This window comes from Leuresthes tenuis, unplaced genomic scaffold (genome assembly GCF_036924035.1).
Source record: "Leuresthes tenuis unplaced genomic scaffold, fLeuTen1.0.hap1 SCAF_18, whole genome shotgun sequence".
Lineage (NCBI taxonomy): Eukaryota > Metazoa > Chordata > Actinopteri > Atheriniformes > Atherinopsidae > Leuresthes > Leuresthes tenuis.
This window is the reverse complement of record NW_027325372.1, coordinates 7,218,499-7,238,667: the sequence shown is the minus strand read 5'-3', so window position 1 is coordinate 7,238,667 and position 20,169 is coordinate 7,218,499. Positions and strand designations below refer to the sequence as shown.

Here is a 20,169-nt window from a genome sequence, read left to right as displayed (position 1 = left end):
GTTCGCCATGACCTGCTGACGTCACCACCCCCCTACTACCCTCCATCCTTCGTTGAGCTGTACTACAAAATGGCCCCAACTAGTTGGCTGTCCCCGTGGCGGCCGGTGTTGTGGCTGCTGCTGCTGCTCTTTCTTTCTGACTGCTTTCTGTGTGAGTCAGCCTCAACCATGTCTTTCCCAAAAGACCTGGAGCCTCTCAGCGTGGTCAGCTCAGAGCGTGAGTGCATCTCTTTATTTGAATTTCTCTGGTAATGAATGACGCTGTTGCATTTATCTGTACAATTCTTTTTCTATTTTTTATAAAAAATGTTATTTACTTAGTTATCCTCTTAATTTGGCCATATCAAGTAGTACTAATGAACTCTTCCTTCATCTTGCTGGACATATGTGAAACTTTTTAGTCTTCAATTTACAAAATAGACTTGCACTAACAAAACACATTATATTCAAATTGAAAATGTATTGATGTCCCTTGTGAAACGGCAGGTATCTTTAATAACTGTCACTATTTGTAGTGTTGGGTCTGAGTTGCCACAATCATGTTAACAAGCTCTCTGTAGAAATTCACAAAGCTGTTTGTGTTTGTTTGCAGAGTCATACCTCTATCCAGGTTTTCAGGGTTTGCTGCAAGACAACGACACACTGCGTCTGGGTCTGGACTTTCAGCGAATGCTACGGATTAATCATATGCTATACATTGCAGCTAGGTCAGTAAACACGCACCCACGCACAATTCTAATGTAATCATATACTGTATTTCTATTAACAGCAACCTATAGAATTTCTATAGAATTTTTTTAAATACTCAGACTTTAAGCCATTTAACTAAATCGGCTGCATTAATTTCATTTGACTGTAGTTTAGATTTGAATTCTCTTTGTGCTTTTGCATTTGATCTTTGACCCCACTGCGAGTGAAGCCCAGGTTTTGACTGAAATTCTGGCAATATAGTAAAAATGCTGAGAACTAGAATCGTGTTTGTAAAAGCTAGAATATAAAACCAACATCTATACAATGAAATACCGCTGCCCCCATTAACACTTGGCAGGACAGGTCACTAGTTTAGTGCTGGATTTGATACAAACAGGGTTGCACAAATGCAAACAGCCAAATGCGAGTTTGAAGCAGTACGTTCATCAGAATCCACTAAATGTTCAGAGGTGTGAAGCTGCACGGTGAGCTCTCACTCTGTGCTTTGAACTCCCCAGGGATCATGTGTTTGCTGTGAACCTGACGACAGCTTCAGAGGAGTTTGTCCCGCAGCTGGTGAGTGGATTTATATGATAAACAGTTTATTTTTGGATCTGTTGTTTCCAGAGAACACAACCATGTCTGCATCAAAAGTTCAAGTGTGAGGACGAGTAGGCTATATATGCGTTTCCCTACGGGTTCCTGTAGCTGCTGCCCTTTGAGCTCTAAACTTAAGGTGGTGCGGAAAATACTTTGTTAAGGAAACAATTCAATGTATAATTATATAGTTTGAAGATATAATTCAAACACCCTGAAAATAACTACATTATTACATTTTTTAATTTATTTTCTCATTTATTAGTTTAATTATATACATTTTTTGGAATTTTGTAACACTTTAGATCCTTGACTGTACCCTTTCGCTCAGGAAACAAATACCTGGGATTTGGAAGCACAGTGACGAAGCTAAAAAGGGTTTAAGGGCTAAGGATGCTGTAAACAAGGGATGTCCAAAGTCTGAATCAGTGTGAAGCAGGGAAACATCTAAAACCTGCAGTACAGCGGCCCTCTAGGACCGGATGTGGACATCTCTGCCGTAAACCAATTCTGCCTTGTTTTGGAACATCTGCCATTCAGTATCCTGTCAATCTAGCATTGAGTTGATTTGATAAAGTGTGAAACACAATGGTAAACAAGCTTTAACTGTTAAGTAATGGTGAGGCAGAATACCTGATATCTAATGATCTATTACAGACATGCCAGTTAGACTCCACAATATTTTTATAGTTGCAATGATGTTGGCCAGATCAATATAATCATCTCAGAGACTTAGTTAGGGAGTAATGGGTAACATTGGAATATATCATAGTGAATACCTAGCCTCTGGCAGAAGTGGTGATTGCTATATACTTTTAGTAAAAATTTATGGCGTTACCTGTGAATTGTTTGGTGAAGTGATGAGTAGAAGTGTGCCAAGGAAAGAGACATGTGGCACTCCACCTGTAATTGTGTGTTATGTTGAACATCATCAGCAGTTTGAGATCTCATTCTTTTGTCGTGGTGCAGCAAATATTATCAGAACAGCAACTATAGCCACGCTAGAAATCCTGCTTAGCTGCTGCTAAGTGAAAACAGTGATTCTGACACAGGTAGATTTGTGTGCGCTCACATTTCACAGTGAACATTCCTGTCCGTGCTGCAACTTCACTCTGGGATTTGGTCTGACGCGAGTATCCCTCCCTACAATCACAGAGAACAGTATCAGACGTGACAGCTGACAACGCTGCAAAAGAACCTTTTTACTTTTTGCACAATAGACGCAGTAAATATCAGGGCGGAAGAACAAAACTACAGCTTGTAATGTGTGAGGCAGCACAAAGGACACGTTTCCTTTGATCTGCACACCTTCCCCTCATCAAAAGGAAAAGGTTACAGGGTGGCTTCTGACAGTAATGGGCCTCCTGGTGTATTGTGGGATGGTGGGCTTATAGGAGCTCTTTGATGTAAGTTGTTCCACTCGTTATCAACGATTCGACCTCAGCAGTTTCAGTGCCTGCATCGCTTCCTGCTCTGTATCTCAGCCTCTCTATATCTTTTTACTTTAGAACAGGTTTTTAATAATTAAATATGAATCCATGTTCTCCTCATGTTTTACATTTTTACTTGAACATTCTTATGCAGTTTGTCACAGATTCTATCTTCTTCTGAAACTTTCTGCAACTAATTTTTTTCCATGTTCATTTCATATTAGATATAAAAGACAAATGTAAAAATCAGCTATCTGAATCAATCATTGTCAACTCGGATCAGAGGTTCCAGGAAAATGTGGTGTCTGTCTATAAACATGACTTTAATGTTTGAGCTGATCATTGCCATATTTCTATGCCATCGACCAATTGGCTTGGCTTAAAGGCTCACATTTACAGCCTTAAAAATCAAGCTCCGCCTTCTGTTTATTACAAAGTAATGGTGTGTTTGATGTGCCTCGACAGTGGCATGTTAGAATGTCCGATATAATGTCGTTAATCGCCTCTAGGTGTAGATGAGCAAAAAGCTGTTTTGTATAAGGTGTGAAATGCTTTTGGGGAAACCTTCTCCCATGAAAGATTAGGCAATCTAACTTCTCAGGTTGTTTTCTTTTAACAAAATTTACTAATTGCTTCATGACAAAGCATGTATGAAGAAGTCTACGTCTACACACAACCCTATGGTTAGCTTCTTTAACGCAAGATTTTTCCATGAAAGTCTACTTTCTGCCGACAAACCATGTATGTGTAGAAAGCAGTGCCTTCGAGTACATGAAATAATGAATTAATTGATTAAAAAGCAGGGGAATGACCAGCAGAGCACATCTTTACAATGAAATAGATCTAAACTCTCTTCCAAAGATCTTAAAATTGATGAGAAGGGTTACTTCAGTGTTTTTATCTTTCAGATGAGGGAATTTTGTGTCTGATATAACTTTAAGCAAAAAGACAGTTTACAACCAAGCTCGTTTTGGGAGCTCTGTGGCTGTATTATGTGCCTTGTATAATTTGTGTTGAAACTCTGGTCCGTCTCTGTTTTGGACACATTACATTTTGCAATATTACAGAAGGTTAACAGTCCACACCTACATTCCGCCTACACAATATGCATTCTACTTGCATTATGTACTGCTTATTTTTCTTCACAATCTCACACAAAGCACCTCCGGGGCATAGTATATGAATATTAAAACATCGGCCTTCTGGTTGGAGTACAACCGTTCTACCCAAAGAGCTTCAGTCAGCCCGATCGTGGTCGTTCTTGGTCTAAAGGTTTCTGTTTGGCACCTGTAAACATGCCTGACAATGATGTCGCAGTGTATGCGTCTACTTTGCACGTCACTGCAGCAAGGACATAGGATTAAGAGGTTTTTAGCTGGTGTGAGGTAGCTCTTTAACCCCATGTCCTCTTTGTAGTTTTTTTTCTGATATTTTAGTCACATCTCTTCAGTGAATGGAGATTTCTAAGCTCCCATTACCTCACATGTAGAGCTGAGCAATATCAAAGACAAGAGAGTGTCCTTTTGCTGTAGATGATGTGGTAAGCTGAAAAAGGTAACGTTATCTGGAGTGGAAAATACTTTATAGAATCACACATTTGATTAAAAAAAACAATCCCAAATATGTTGTGATATTTGGAATGAACACACTTACTTACTCACAGTTACCGCTGGTTCTTAGAACTTAGAAAACCCTTAAGCCTGGTTTGATTTAGTTTTTGTGGTCCAGACAACACATTTGTCTTTCACTTTTGTTCATCAACTGTACCAACGTATATCTTAGCCATCGCCTCGAAGAGTGCTCACTGATTGAGTCACATTTGTCTCATCTTCCTCCTCACCTGTTTGCTGTCATTTCTCAACAGCGACGCTCTTCATCAGACACCGACGGTAAAACGACATTTTTCCTTTCTCTAACTTTTCTCTTGTGTTTCAGAAGCTGACGTGGAGGTCCAAGGACGTCAGCAAGTGTACGGTCAGAGGGAAGAACAGCGTGAGTTTCAACTCCATCAGTGACTCTATTTTTGTTTCTCTTCTACTTCCATTCACCTGATGCCTCTGATTCGCTAATGATGAATCTCATCTAGGATCTCTTTCTGGATTCAGACTTTTGATATGAGCTTATGGTCACTAAGGATTCAATTAGAAAGACTCATGCAGCTTTGTTTTCATGCTTGTAAAACCAACTATTTATCACTTCCTAATCTGTTGCATTGCAGGACGAGTGCTATAACTATGTCAAAGTCCTGGTGCCCCGAAATGATGAGACGCTGTTCACCTGCGGTACCAATGCCTTCAACCCAACCTGCCGAAACTACAAGGTACACGTTAAGTCACTGGTTTTTACATGTACATGAGGCTGTTCAGCATTACAGTAAGATAACTGTCTTTTTTTCTTCTGCCTGTTCACTAAAAGGTCAATTAAACAACCCCATTTTTAGCATTCAGGCATTTTTACTCGTTGAGTGAGAACTCTTTCCCAGCTCAATACATATTGACAGCTTCCAAGCTACAGTGGTGGGAAATATCTACAGGCTGTGAAGAAGTCTTAAAAAGTATTGATGTATCAGAAAACGCAAACATTGGTCCACGTAATGTTTTATTTATTTTCTGCCACTTATTTGGCTCCAGACATGAAAGGGATTATGAGACAATTGGTCCCTAAAGATTGACAAGTAAAAGCAATATACAAGCCTTTATTAATCATGAAACAGTGTGTTACACCTTACGAAATGTAGTGTTAACAATATGGAGTCGGTCAGGTGTTTAAAAACAACTTCTTTTACTTTTAATTTGTTTGATTTTAATTTTTGATTTGAGTTTAATTAGTGTTAAACCAACCCATCTCAATATGAGATGGACCAGACCAGTAATTTTATTTAATAATTTAAGTGGCGTTTTTCGCTAATACTTACGTGCTTTTACTTGGATCAAATTTACATACAGGACTATGTATGTTGATGCATTTACTTTTTTAATACTTAAACCAGCCTTGACAGAGATCCGCACACGTACGTGGCCTCTGGTAATAAATGTTTTAAATGTTTATTTTGTTTTTGGATGAAATTGTTCAAAATCATGGACTAAGTCATTATAGCTAATACCTAGATCAATTAACTGAGAGGTCTCTTTTATGTTCTCCCGAAGGATTCAAACAAGACTTTAATTAATGTTGCGTGAATGAGAGGCAGATGGCAGAGACATTAGATTTTTTTCTTTTTTTCGTATAATTTTTTTATTTTTTATTTTTAAAGACTTCCAACTTTATCAGGTAATTTTCTACCTTCAAAAAATATTTCCCCTTGAATAATTAAAAGTGTCACATCCTCTGAAATGCCTCATAAGCACCGAACACCTCCAGCAACCCACAATCTCAGGTGCTGCTCTGGGGCTGTGCGCATTTCTTACATGCTGCAGCAGAGCTGGGAGTTTGATTGACAGCTGATGACCCCGTTTAGCAGAAAAGCTGTATGCTTTGAAACTTCCATGGTGAGAAAAACAGCACTTTTTGCCTGAAGATGATGAGCTTTTCTTTTGTTTTTTCAAGAGTTTGGATCAAAAAGGAGATACGTGACACTTGGGGTAATGCCTTGTCAAGACAGATATAACATTATCTGCTACTTTCACATTCAGATTCCTTTATTTGTCATTCTTTGCTCCACAAAATATTGTGTTTGACTTGTGCACCAGCCAGTAAGATAAAAAACTAAAATAATAATTGAGAGCCCTGTAAAAAAGATTTACACGTAAAAAAAGAACATTTCTGGAACAGTCCTCTGTGTGCAGTTCACATTCTCCAGTTAAGCAGTCGAAATGCTGCAGGGAGGAAAACAGTTTAACAGCCGAGTAGTCCTTTATCTTATTCTTCTTATAGTTGGTGCTACCAGAACATCGCTCTCCCACTTTTTTACAACAGAGACTGTCAATGTACGATAATGACTGTATAGCTTATTAGCATGTTGATACATTTATGGAGCGATTTCTCAACTGCTGTGGCTATTCTTATAACTTATTGTATGTCACTGACAATAGACAAACATACAAACATATTTTCTGTGCATGAATAAACATTTGCACCTCACCAACTTCTAATCGATGGGAGACTAAAGGTGAGAAAAGGTGATTCATATCTGTCATTTTGCCACCACACCAACAGTTCTTACATTGCGTAGGGAAAAAGCAGCAGGATTTGTTTGTGCACGTTAAGGGCATGTGTGCACATCGGCACCGATGGGTGCGTTCTAGTACTACAAATAGCACTACGCCCCTGATGCCTGGATTGTGCGTACACAATCAAGTAGGATGAGAGGAGTTTATGGTCCCGTATACTCTGTTTATGCAGCTCTCTATGTGGATTTCCTACGAATGCCAATAATCTTCTTAGCAGTTTTCACTGTCCTGTCTATCCACTTTCTTCATCCTGCAGAGAGAATGAAAGTATTGTTGTACCCCCTCAGTGACAGCTGTGGTCTTGTCACTGGAGGTCGGCTCTGCTGTCAGATGCTGTGAAACCCTCTCCACTTTGGAACCACTGATGCTCAGGGAGAAATTATGCCATCTAAAGCCCTACTCATCATGTTTGATAAGGAGGCAGACGACTGTGGTCTCTCTTCGGCCAACTTAACGATATGGTAGATATTGAGTTGGGTCATGCAGCAGGGTCATGCATCAGCAGTGTGAAGAGCTTATAGAGTACACAACCTTGTGGGGATCCTTTGCGACATTGTTGATTTAGATATTCCTACTCTAACTGTCTGCCATTTCTCCATCAAAAGTCCATGTTCCAGCTGCACATGCTGGGACACACACCCAGAAACAACTTTTTAAAGAGGTGTTATGGCTATATAGTGTTAAATGCTGGGCTAAAGTCAGTTAGCTCCTGGCACTAGTGTCACTTTGTCAACCAACTGCAACGTATCCAGATTGGTTTGGAGGCATGACTCGAAGTGATTCATTACAAGCCACTTAAAACATTTCATGGCTGTTAGGGTTAAGGCCACATGAGGAGTTTCATTCTTTGAGGCTGGATTCGGCATCTTCGGCGGGGGTATTATGGTACCCTCACATCTGCTTACAGCATCACAAAGCATCAGCAAGAAGCCTGACCTCTCTGGTTAAGGGTTACTGGTGGGATGCAGAATGACAGATTTAACTGTTACACTGTCTCTGCATTTATTTGTAAATTCCAGAACACTCAATGTACATTCTTCCAGGTCCATACACTCCTCAGATATTATTGATACTTTTTTAACAGATTTATCTTTTTTTAGATAGATTTCCTTTTTTATTTACACATAAGTCATCATATGGCTTGTAATACACATGGGAAGAGCAAAATCTTACAACGCGTAATCATCAAGGCAAAGATCTTTGATCCTGAAAAGTTAGCATTCTGGTAAGGTTTGCACAAGTGCAAATATTGAGGCCACGGGGAGGCAAACCATAGAGAACTTATCAGGCAGCTGCTTTCTGTTGTTATTCTGCATCATAATTGTGGAAACTTAAAATGGTATTTAAACAGGGCAGTAGATTGTTATAAACACAGTGTTGTCTAAAAAAAACCCAGTCCTCTTGGGGGTTCTTGTTCGACCAACTAGCTACTGTCCACCAGCAGACGACCAAGCTGATTGGAATTACTTGCTGATGTGACCGCTGATGTGACACATAAGAGATAAATATTGATAATACTGATAATGAACTACTGAGTTGTGCAGTTAAGAAATGATGGAAAGTAAAAACGTGTTGAGGATGAGAGACAGAGAATCTCGTCACGTGTCACGGTGAAAGCATAGTAGACGATTTAAAAACAGCGAGCAAGGCTGGCAGAAAGGTCAGAGAGTTCAGCACTTGCAGCTGGAAACGAACTCAGCTTCCCAAGGGAGAAAAAAAGCAGACAGGTGTATTTATGAGGCCTTCCAGGAGGCTAAACTCCCCGTTAGCCATTCAGCTAACGTATTCAGAGCACAGTGCTATCGACACAGCTGCGGGGCTGACAGTGAAAGATTATCAGAGCACTATCAGCGCAGCTACAACATTATCAGCAGCATAATTAACTGACATACCCGAATAAAACCATCAACAGTATCAGTGTGGGTTTCAAAGCTGTCAGAAGCAAAATTTTAAGCTACATTTGCCTTCACTAGCCTGAAGCGATGTCCATATTCTGTCCTGAATGAGACGCATAACATAATGAGCTTTCTCTTCATGCGGGTCAAACCGTGACCTCTTATTTCAGAACTGAGCCAGTATGCACTGTCAACATTATCTTCATTGTCTAAACAGATCAAGCGTTAGATCAGTGCGTTACTGGTTCAGGAACCCTAACATGAAATGAGTGACACCAGCGGATGAGCAGTATTGTTCGGACAAGCTGTGAATAGTATTTTTGTATTTTATTTCTCCATAAATTACAAAGTTTAAAATCATTGACAAGAAAAAAAACAAAAAAACAGAAGAGATTAGGAAGTTGGCGATGAGAAAAATGTGTAACTTTCTTCCTTCTCTTCTCAGATGACCTCCTTGGAGCAAGTTGGGGAGGAGGTGGTCGGTCAGGCTCGCTGTCCATTTGAGTCCGGCCAGTCCAACGTTGGGCTTTTTGCTGGTGAGTTTCCTTTAACTCTGGGAACAGGCTCGTAAAAGGAATATTCAGAAACCTTGTTTAATGTTTCATGTAACGGTTTTATACATACAGAGCTTATTGTATTCTATATTAGCGACTCTGCAGGAAAAATACATTATACATATATTGAAAAATAGCCAAAGGCCTGTACTATGAAACTAAACTGAATTTATAGATTGTTTTTCCAATCTCAGAAGTTTCATCTTATCTTGAGACCATAAAAGGACTCTAATAGATGTAATTACTTATTGAATATTAAGATGTCTTTTCAAAGTAATTTCTTCAATGAATCTTCCCTAATGAGCTGAATTTCATGGCAACATGTGGTCGTTTTACAGGAGGAGATTTCTACTCAGCCACCATGACAGATTTTCTGGCCAGCGATGCTGTCATCTACCGAAGCCTGGGAGATGGCCGACCCGTCCTCAGGACCGTCAAATATGACTCCAAGTGGCTCCGAGGTATATCAGAGAGACATGAGTCTAATGATCCTGTCATGACTGGATGTATGTTTAGCTCCGGTACCATGAGTTATTTTTGTTTTACAGCTTCGTCATACTTACAGTCGACTCCATCCAAACATTTACGCAATTATTGGTCAGAGAAGATCAAAGTGCCACCTCTCATCTTTATTTGAGCAAGATGGTATTGGTATAGAAATGAATTTTTAAGGAGATTTAGTCATTTAAACAACAAATAGCAGTGATTACCAGTGGTCTGCAGTCTTCTGTGTAGTTATTGACTCCAGACATCAGCAGTGGCTTTGTATCTTCCCCTCTGGTGCCTTCACAGATCTTCACTGTAAACACTATGATGTAAACCTGCTGAAACCAAATCTCAGGCTATGTTTTTGTTGTAGTAAATATGACTTTATTTCAGCATGAAGGTGCTGAATCACAGAGCCTATAGGAAAGCGAAAAGTGTAGCATGGTTAGAGAGCTCTTAGGTCAAACTACACACACCTACTTCCTTACAACATGGCTCTCAGTTGAGTTTGAGATAACCTTTTGAAAAAGTATGTTTTCTAAGCTTAGGAATGAAAGGTTTTGTGTTGTTTAGTAATTATTTTACATTCATCAGTTTGATAAGTTATGCTAAGTTATGACAACAAAGCCACAGTTTTAGCTACAATTAAATTTATTTTAGATGGTTTCAATTAAAATGCATGACTTTTCTGTTATTTCCCAGTAAAAGACACATACTAGGTTTTACATAGAGTTTTTACTTTAAGTTAAATTGTTCCTTTTATTGATATATTGTTATACTCATAATGTGCCTTTACGGATTAACACACGTAATGTACAATTCTCTAACATCAATGCCAAATTCTAGTTGTAAATTTGCATAATGCACAACTCCTTTCCAAAATCTTAACTAATTCTATTCTTGCATCCCAAATGAGAGCATCAAGTGGACTCATTGAACTCGCTGGACTTTCGAAATGTATTTGGTGTTATGTTCAGTCCTGTGCAATCAGAGCACAGTTAAGTGAAGCTCAGAGGTCTTATACAGCCTGCATAACTTCTTCTCTGTGGGTTTCTGAAAAGTATTCTTGGAAATGTAGAGAGTTGATAATAGAAAAGCATAAAAAAGCAGACTTCTGTCACCTGATGGCTGCAGGGATGTGTTGAACAGCACAGGCTGATGGTGAAATGTTAGAGAGGAGAAAGAGATTTTTACCTTGAAAACTGAGAAAACAAATGATCGTTATCCCTTTGTCTCTGCAGAGCCACACTTCCTGCATGCCATCGACTACGGTAACTACGTCTACTTTTTCCTGAGCGAGATCGCTGTGGAGTACACTGCTCTGGGCAAGGTACAGTGGTGTAAACATTTTCTTCCAACAGTGAAGGAGTTCCTGAAACTTTTTAAAGACTCTAAAGAACCTAAAGTTTTTAAATCTTCCGTTACACAGTTCTGGTACCTGTTAGATTGTGATTTTCTCTCCTGTTCATACTGATCAATAAAGATCACTTTGTAAGATGCTTTTTTTCTTTGTGTGGTTGGCCAAACATTTTTCCAAGGAAACAAAAGTGGGGAAAATGTCTTTTCTGACTCTTGCTGAACTTCAACATCCCTCATTCATATGTCACCAGGTGGTGTTTTCTCGAGTTGCCCGGGTGTGTAAGAATGACAACGGAGGTTCCCCCAGAGTTCTGGATAGATACTGGACTTCCTTTCTAAAGGTGAAATTTAGAAACCCTAACCCTAACTCTACGTCACATGGGAGCAAAGCCTCCTTAACTTATGTGTGTCTTGTGTCCATTCAACGCTGACAATCTGTGCTCAGGCCCGGCTGAACTGTTCGGTGCCTGGAGACTCCTTCTTCTACTTTGACATTCTTCAGTCTCTCACCAACGTGCTGCAGATCAACCAAAGACCTGCAGTCGTTGGAGTGTTCACCACTCAGGCTAACAGGTAACTAGAGTTTCAGACTTTGAAATAAGTCAATTTTCAACATCCGCATGGTTATTTTCGAGAGGAAAGTATCCTCCAGGGGGAAAAGGGGTTGTACAGACTCACTGCAACGGTAGTTACCATTAAAGTGGTTTTGAGTACTTTTGCAAGTATTCACATGACCATCTGTGGATAGGTTATTTTTGACATCTGTCAACAGTGGTTATGGTATGAGCGCCGATATTCATTTTAGCAAGATGTTCTCTGGTGAAATCTCCGAAATAAATGCTGTGGAGAAACTTTTTGGCACGTATTTTGGCAAATGGAGTTTATTTTGCTTTGGAAACTAGACAACTTTGAGGCAGTGGGCATACATTTGAATTGTAAGGACTAACTTGAAAAAAGTTCAAGTATTAATCAGAACTGAACAGTATGCTATAGATAAAGATTTCTTTGGAAAATTATCGGAGGTGTTTGCAAAGTAAGAGATTAATGCAGAGTTATGGATAAGAGAAAACGTAATTCATAATAACTTTTTCAAGAAAGCAAGAGCATCTTTGGAAAATAAAAAACCTAAATGGCTGTGTACTTTTGAGGAGAATGTGATGATCTGGACAAAGAGGGGGATTTTGTTAAAAGGGGCAAGTGAGGTAACTGATGGAAGGCAAAAAGTGAGGACATTATGTCCAATTTTACTCTTAAGACCTGACTTTCGAGTTCATGTAAGACTTTGATCTCTGTTAATATGTAGGTCATTGATTATGATGTGAAAGATGGTCTTCACACAGCATTTACTTAAGTTTTTATGCAAAATGCAGATTTTTTTCCCTTTGACTACTGATCTATTTCCACTCTGCTTTTGCTTTTTCTTACCATATTATTATTCTATGTGCCGCCTTTCCCTCTTTCTTCAAAGTACTTGTGATACTCCAGGAGACTACTGACCTCATTAGTTTCTACTCAGTGTTTGAATTCCTGCACTGACAGTGTTGCAGTAGAGGGGTCAGTCCTCTGTCCATATGTCTCCAGTGTACCATCTCTATTTGCTTGCTTTCAGTCTAGATTACATAAGGGCAGAATTTACTATGTGGATTCTGCTGCGAGACAGAAAATCAGCAGTGAGCTCTGTGGCCTTTACAATGTGAGAGAGTTTGATGCCTGAGATTTTTTCATGATTATGACAGAATCCATCTTGCCAAGCTTCGAGCTATTTCTGACCAAGGCACAGTAGCTCTTGCCCATCAGCATTCTCTGGTAGCAGCTACTCGCAGGATTTAGACGAGATAACGGCAGATAATGAGGGCTGCCACAGAATGAGTTATATAATGTAAGAGCTGAAAAGTATAACTTCACTGAACAAAGAGAAAACAATGATAGTGAAAGCTTTTCTTGACTGGAAAGATCTCCTGACTGACTTTGATTAGAATTTAATTTACCAACAAGCTCCATTTGCAGTTCCTTGGGATGATTAAATTAATTTGCATGTGATTCATCAAGTCACCTTCCACCAACGTCCTCCTACAGGGAGGACTGGGGAAAGAAAAACCTTGCAGGTCATGTTCTTGTGGCTGTCACCTTTACGTCAAGGTTTTTCATTTTAAAGCAGTCAGATTTTTGAAGGTTTGGGTGTTCCAGTTTGCTTTATTGAGGAAGTGCATCTTTGAGCATTTTGCCCAAGAGGTCTCATGTCCTCTGAGCTTACTTAACTTGTGCAGTATCAAAATCCCTTTTCAGTCACTGAACATTATGCCAGAATGATTTGCAGTGTAGTTTGCTTAATCCTTTTTTTTTTTCTTCCCAGTATCCCAGGCTCAGCAGTGTGTGCGTTCTACATGGATGACATCGAGAAAGTCTTCAACGGGAAGTTCAAAGAACAGAGGACCAGTGACTCCGCCTGGACTCCAGTACCAGATGAACAGGTTCCCAGACCGAGGTGACGAGTTTGTGTAAATTAATCCTGGTTTTCAATCGCAATTCCCAAAAAGTTGGTATGATGTGTGAAATGTAAATAAGCACAGAGTGCAGTGATTTGCAAACCACATAAACCCATATTATAGTAACAGTAGAACATAGAAAACATCAAAAGTCAAAAGTGAGACGTTTTACTATTTCATGAAAGACATCAGCTCAGTTTGAATTTCAGCAACACATCTCAAAATGTGCATTTCTTCTTCTAAAGCCTATACATACCTTTCAGTAGCGATGGTGGCTTTCCCTTGCCCATTCAGTGATTTCCATGACAGAATCATATCATAGCATTGATAATGCAGTGCTGCGCGACAGCTGGAAAATCATAAGCATTAAATGCTAATTTCCAGCTGTGTACCTGCACAAGGAGATGTCACCAGATTCACTAAATCTTTACAGTTTATTATGTACTGTACATAACTGAATATTCAAAATCTTGATTGTATTACGTTGAGGAACATTATGCTCAACTTTTCCCAACTCTTTTGGAATAAAGTTTGTACAGAAACCTAGTTACTTAACATATGTCTTTCTGTTGCCCATCTTTTGAAGCTGACAATGTTGTTGACCGTTATTATCATTATTTTTCAGGCCAGGCACTTGTGCAGGCGACGGTCCAGCATCAGACTACAAATCGTCTGTTCAGTTCCCAGATGAGATGCTTACCTTCATCAAGTCATATCCTTTGATGGATGAAGCCATCCCCTCTGTCAACGACCGGCCCTGCTTCACCAGGACGTCCAGCAGGTATCATACAGCATGTCGTCAAACAAAAATACGTGCACAATGGGAGGTCAAGATTAACTCAAAGTTTGCTCCGAGGAAAGGTGACAAAGGAGACTATCAGTACCAACTCAGTGCAAAGACAATACCATATTGGACAGATGTGTTTTTATTTGTTAACTCTGGAAAACATAAATTAATTCTTCTTTTTTTATAAAAAAGTTCTTTTTAGATCTTTACAAAGATTCACAGAAAACAAGACATGCGGAGCTGCCTTATTACATCATCCAAATCATGCCTATAACTTTGCTACATCCATGTAGATTGCCACATGAAAGTTTTTTCTCTTAACACACGGCTTGGAGAAGGGACGAAGCCTGCTGCACAAGATTAGCAGCAATTTGCAGGTTTAAACATACATTTGATATATAACTAAAAGCTCCCCGACTCTGATCTTTTTTTAAATAAAGTCGTTGCATCTGCATGTATAGATTTATCTACTTTTTTTTTTTAAATTCACTTTGAATTACAGCTTTATTTCACAGGGAAAACATTTAAACTACAATAAAGAAAGAAATCTGAAAGGTCAAGAGGAAATTGGAGAGAGTGAAGTGTTCTCATAGATGAGATGAGTTAGGAAATTACAGCAGTTCAGACAGGCAGTGAATCCACCATCCTGACCAGAAGCCTTGAGGATAATCATCAGTATCAGCTATGATTAGTCGTCGGCTCACAGGAAGTTCTTGCTCTGTCTCCTTCTTCCACTGCTGCTCTAAAAATCTGACCTTTTTAATCTTTGTCTGCAGGTTTTAAATGAGTTTTTGATGGATTGTAATTACAAGTATGAAATGGGGAATGAGATTCTTAATTCCATGTTCAAATTAGCCTCTGTGCTGGAGAGGTCCGAGCTGACCTAGATAATGATGATGCTCTTGTCCAAAGGGTAGCGCAGATCTCTCTCTGTTATATAACATCAGTCTGAGGCAGTCTGATGGGGATAAAGTGGAAAAAAGTCTATGTAATGGATTAACACAAACATTGAGGCAGAAAACCAGGGGCCCTTAACAAGTTTTCATGGAATTTAACCAGTCAAAAGTCCTATTAAGTAAAGTATCTACATTGTACAAATGCTCTCTATATTTGCTTCATTCAGACACACTGAAAAGCAGGGAAAAAAGCAAAAAAAAAATGTTTCTTTATCTTTTGGATGTTCATTATTTTGTACGTAGAAAAATTGACAAGAGTTGATGTGTAAGTGGTACGAAAGTCAGAGTAGTTGCTATCGGGCTGTCAGTTTTAGAGAGTAACAAAAGCTGATGGTGCAGAAGTCAGTGCCAGAGTTGGAAAGTTCTCGTCCTAGCAGTTCCTTTAAAAGAATTTGACATTAATGGTGTAAGGTTTTCACTTATTCAGGTATCGCTTTCTTTATTCCATTTGGAAACCATTTTTTTTCTTTCGAGAAATCAGAGTTAAACCCCAAATAAATGATCTCTTGGCTCATGCCATTGTGATGAGTTAAGAAGGAAGACCAGAGTAAACAGGGCTTCTTCTTATTGTGGATGTCTTTTAGATTGGATTTAGTTTAAATGTGCATAAGATTTTGTTTTATCCTTTTTTTTTTCTCAGGTCCAAGTTGACCCAGATTGTGGTGGATGTTTCGGCCGGGCCCTACAAGGACAGAACAGTGATGTTCCTGGGCTCAGACGATGGCAGAGTCCTGAAAGTTCTGGCCAGCACGCATCCAAATGACAGCTTTGGATCCAAACTGCTGGAGGACATAGATGTCTACAACCCGTCAAAGTATTGCTTTTGGCATTTCTATACTGACGTCTGAAAATGCTAAAAGATTTATCCACCTTTATACAGTGATAATCCGTACACTGCCTGTGTCCAGGTGCAATGTTCAGGGTCAGGAGGACAGGAGGGTTTTGGGACTGGAACTGGACAAGGACCATCATGCCTTGTTTGTCGCCTTCACCAGCTGTGTCATCAGAGTGCCACTTAGCCGCTGCAGCCAACACGGAGCCTGTAAAAAGTAAGCAAGTAATGGAACCAGCTCTTCAAACTGGGAACATGCAATTCATACTCCTATTAAAACTATAGTGAGACAAGACAAAGCAGCTATTTTCTGCAGTATCTCTCTTTGACCACACACCCTGATTTTGTCAACTCTGGAAAACATCCAAAAATACAAATAGGTGAATCTCTTTCAACATTGAAATACAGAGCTTAATTTGGAAACATAATCAATATTGTAGAAGCTTGTGTTTACCTGGGGAAATGGGAGTCTGAATTGTACAATCTGAACAAAAAGGAACAGAGCTCACGGCCGAAATTAGAGCACATTCATCACTTGAGAGGAATGCACGTGCACACACACATCAGCGTTAATCAGGCTCATTTTAATTACTGAGTGGGATAAATGAATGCCAGCCAGTCTGGTGTGGCAACAGCTGCAGTGGCACAGAGAGGCCTCCACCAGCTGGATCTCCATCATGCAAAGACATTAACAAAGATGCTCAACTGGGAACACACTCTTTATCTTTGCTGCTTTTTAATTTCCTGCTAAAGCTGTAGACTTGAAAATAGACTCAAGCTGGACTTAGAAAGATGAGGATTTCAATTATGACATGACTACTGTGAAAGTTGCCTACATTAGAGTTGACTTCTCAAAGACTGGAGGAAGGAAGATTTGTATTGATATCATTTAGTATCAGCCACGATAACCTACTTGAAAGATATTGCAGCTGCACAAAACTTAAATTATTTATTAACACTTTGTTAATTTACTGCAAAGCAGTGTATCTCTTTGAAAAAGCTTCTTTATGCAAACAGGTGGAATTTATTCAAACAACATGAGCACGTCTCAGCATGACAAAACATTCTGAAACTTTTAGCTAGCATCCATAAGCTTCGTTGCTACATACCCGGTATTTCCTGACACACACACTTATTTTCCCAGGTGAAAATGACCACGGTGAAAACCGAGCTGTTTTCTGATTTCTTGATTTCATTAAGCTGGTGTGAAAATTCCACAGTAGAATAATAGAGCAATGATTAGCCAGTCAAGTGTGTAAAATAACCCCTAATTGACTCATTTAGATGACTGATGTTGACTTTAATATATTTTAATTAACTTCTCCTTTTAATATACATTGCTAAAAATACATGAAGTATTTTAATCATTTCAAAACCCTCAATGTTTAGCACATAAACTACAGTGCCCACCGTTACTTCACTTGCTCAGTGTATTCTGGGTCGATGATGATGTTGAATATGACAGTAACCGTTTCAGTAATGAACCTTTATTGGCCTGCAGTAAAGATATTGATTCAGTGCTGCTTGCTTTTGGTTGTAATTTCCAATTGACAGACACCAGTGGAAATAAAGTGAGTCTTCACAGTTTCTCTGATAACAGAAGGTGCAAAGATAACTCTCTAAGGAACTGCGGTTTTGTGCTCACAACGTCTTCACTGAGTCCTTTGATACCGTTAACACCGTAGTGCTAATAGGAAAGAGCTCATGGGTGTTTCTTGTCGTTGTCATTTCTATGTACCGTTGACAGACGAAAGGGCCCAACTTTCACAGAAGTACATCTAATCTTCATCTCAGTGTACATTTCCAGTAATGTTTTACACGTTGTCCTTACCACATTCACTGCACTCGGGTTCAAATGGAAAAGTCATATTTAGAGCCCAGAGATGGAGGTAGTTTTGTCTTCCAGACGCATAAAGCATTGTGGTGTACTAAGAGTGGAAGTATTTGCTGTAATGCTATAAAAGCAAAGACATTTTGAGTCTTTCAAGTTTTACATTTGCATAGCCAATGCCAATATTGATCTAAGAAGTCTTATTAAATGGATTAAATGAGTACATCTTGTTAAAGCTAAACGATGATCACCAAAATTTCAACACTTTTCCTAACACTAGATTTTTAAACTACAGGAATTTGCTCAACAGGTGCACATACTCTCACTACCAGAAATATATCGACTTGCATTGATTCCCTGGTTGTTGTATTGCTTTTTGCTTTCACAAAGAACTTCACACTGACTGAGTGGCATCATGAGTGAGCTCTCCTATAGTTGTTGAAGCTAGCCTGAGCGTGAAACTCTGTGTTTGGCCTGTGAATTGTGCGTGCTTGCCTGTGTGAGAGTGACTGGCAGAGTGGGAATAAAACTGGATTGGTAATGGATGACAGGGTTGAGACTAGATGAACAGTGTATTTGGGTGTGATGTCATCAGGGACGGTCGCTGTTGTTTGTGTTGTTTCTTCAATCTGGAATGGCTACCTGACAACAGTTGATCTGACAACTGTTTGGGTTTGCTTGTGTTTGTGTCTGTGTTAAGCATTACAGGAGTCAGTGGGACTGTGTGACAGCTCACCGTGTCTGAACAGAGGAAGAGTGAAGATGTCGCCTTTCTGATGTATACATAATCTTGGATATGACAGCTCTGTGTGGGGACGTGTTATTCTATGTACTGTTGACATATCTGCCTTGTGGTCCAGGTCCAGAACAAAGTATTTATTTCACTAAAGTGAAGTCGAGATGTTAAGTCGCATTAAAAATGTATATGTTGAACCTGCATCTCTTTTTCTGACATGGATTTGTACCATTTGGTGTGTTAGTTTACATCAGGGTCACAGAGGCAACCGTTGTCAGAGCTGCTGGCTGTGGAAGCCATTTTGATGATATTGTTTACTTGCACTTTCAAAATCAATGACATATCAAAGAAAATTGATTTTAATTAGATTAATTGATAAACAAACAGCAGAGTTGAGGAAACTTTGGGAAAAACAGCGTTGGTGAGTGTTTCATAGACTGGTTGTATTTGAGAGTCAGACTTTGTTTGAGATAATCCTCAAACTGCACAAGGAACTGCAGATGAAACCAAAATTAATCTCCAAAAAACAATAAATGACCCTCTTCTTCCCTCTTTTCTTTCCGTCTTTCCAGAGCCTGCCTGGCCTCTCGTGACCCGTACTGCATCTGGCTGCGCACCGGGACCTGTGCCAACATGGCGCCTGGCTTCAAGTATGTGTCGATTTTCTTTCCTTTTTCATCTCTCTTTCTGTGTCACTCTGCTGCTCTGTCTTCTCTTTCTGCCTCTCCTTCCTCTCAGCTATCATCAGTCAGACAGCCAATAAAGCTCTGCTCAGTACATCTGCTGCAGCGACTGAAGGGTCGTGCATCTGAAAGATGGAAGTCCGTGATGCCTTTCACACTCGCAGCCAAAGTAAAAGAATAGATGGGCAGGCACGATGGGGACAGATGTTAAACAGGATGTTAGCTAGAATGTACTGTGTGAACTTTGTTGGAATAATGGTTCAAATCTGTTGAGTTGTTGAAAGAACAAATGCTTTTGATTTTTTTTTCTCAGAGTCCAGTTTACTTCCAGCTGTTCTCTTGATGGCAGAAATGTGCAAAGACGAGCTTGTCTAAAACAGTATCATATTCACTCAGTGGCCACAACAGAGTGCTCAAACGTCTGGTGTTGGCCAATCCTAAACAAATAATTATTCAAATAATTATTCCAAGGCCTAGGACCTTGAGTGGAGACTCCCCACCTCATCTGGCTTTTACTTTGGCCAGTATTTCACATTTAGACTTTGTCTGCAACTCACTGAGCATTGCTCCTTTCTCTATAATGACGAACTGCTGCAGACATATGCTCCAGACTCAAAGCAACTCATGTGACTCACTTCTCTTCTACATCTGTGAGATACTTTTATGCATCAGCTTAAA

At 39.5% G+C, this 20,169-nt stretch overlaps 1 protein-coding gene across 2 annotated transcripts in view; it reads left to right on the top strand.

The window, feature by feature from the left end:
• Positions 1-20,169, top strand: part of LOC140274661 (semaphorin-6C-like) — a 71,542-nt gene continuing 51,373 nt past the window's right edge. For both annotated transcript variants that reach the window (XM_072370030.1, XM_072370029.1), the window contains exons 1-15: positions 1-217; positions 593-707; positions 1,209-1,266; positions 4,653-4,709; positions 4,936-5,037; positions 9,227-9,317; positions 9,674-9,796; positions 11,063-11,151; positions 11,432-11,521; positions 11,626-11,753; positions 13,534-13,665; positions 14,292-14,447; positions 16,050-16,223; positions 16,318-16,458; positions 19,381-19,458. In XM_072370030.1, the coding sequence (XP_072226131.1) occupies positions 70-217; positions 593-707; positions 1,209-1,266; positions 4,653-4,709; positions 4,936-5,037; positions 9,227-9,317; positions 9,674-9,796; positions 11,063-11,151; positions 11,432-11,521; positions 11,626-11,753; positions 13,534-13,665; positions 14,292-14,447; positions 16,050-16,223; positions 16,318-16,458; positions 19,381-19,458 (1,682 nt within the window). In that variant the 5' untranslated portion in view covers positions 1-69. The remainder of the gene's footprint in view (positions 218-592; positions 708-1,208; positions 1,267-4,652; positions 4,710-4,935; positions 5,038-9,226; positions 9,318-9,673; positions 9,797-11,062; positions 11,152-11,431; positions 11,522-11,625; positions 11,754-13,533; positions 13,666-14,291; positions 14,448-16,049; positions 16,224-16,317; positions 16,459-19,380; positions 19,459-20,169) is intronic.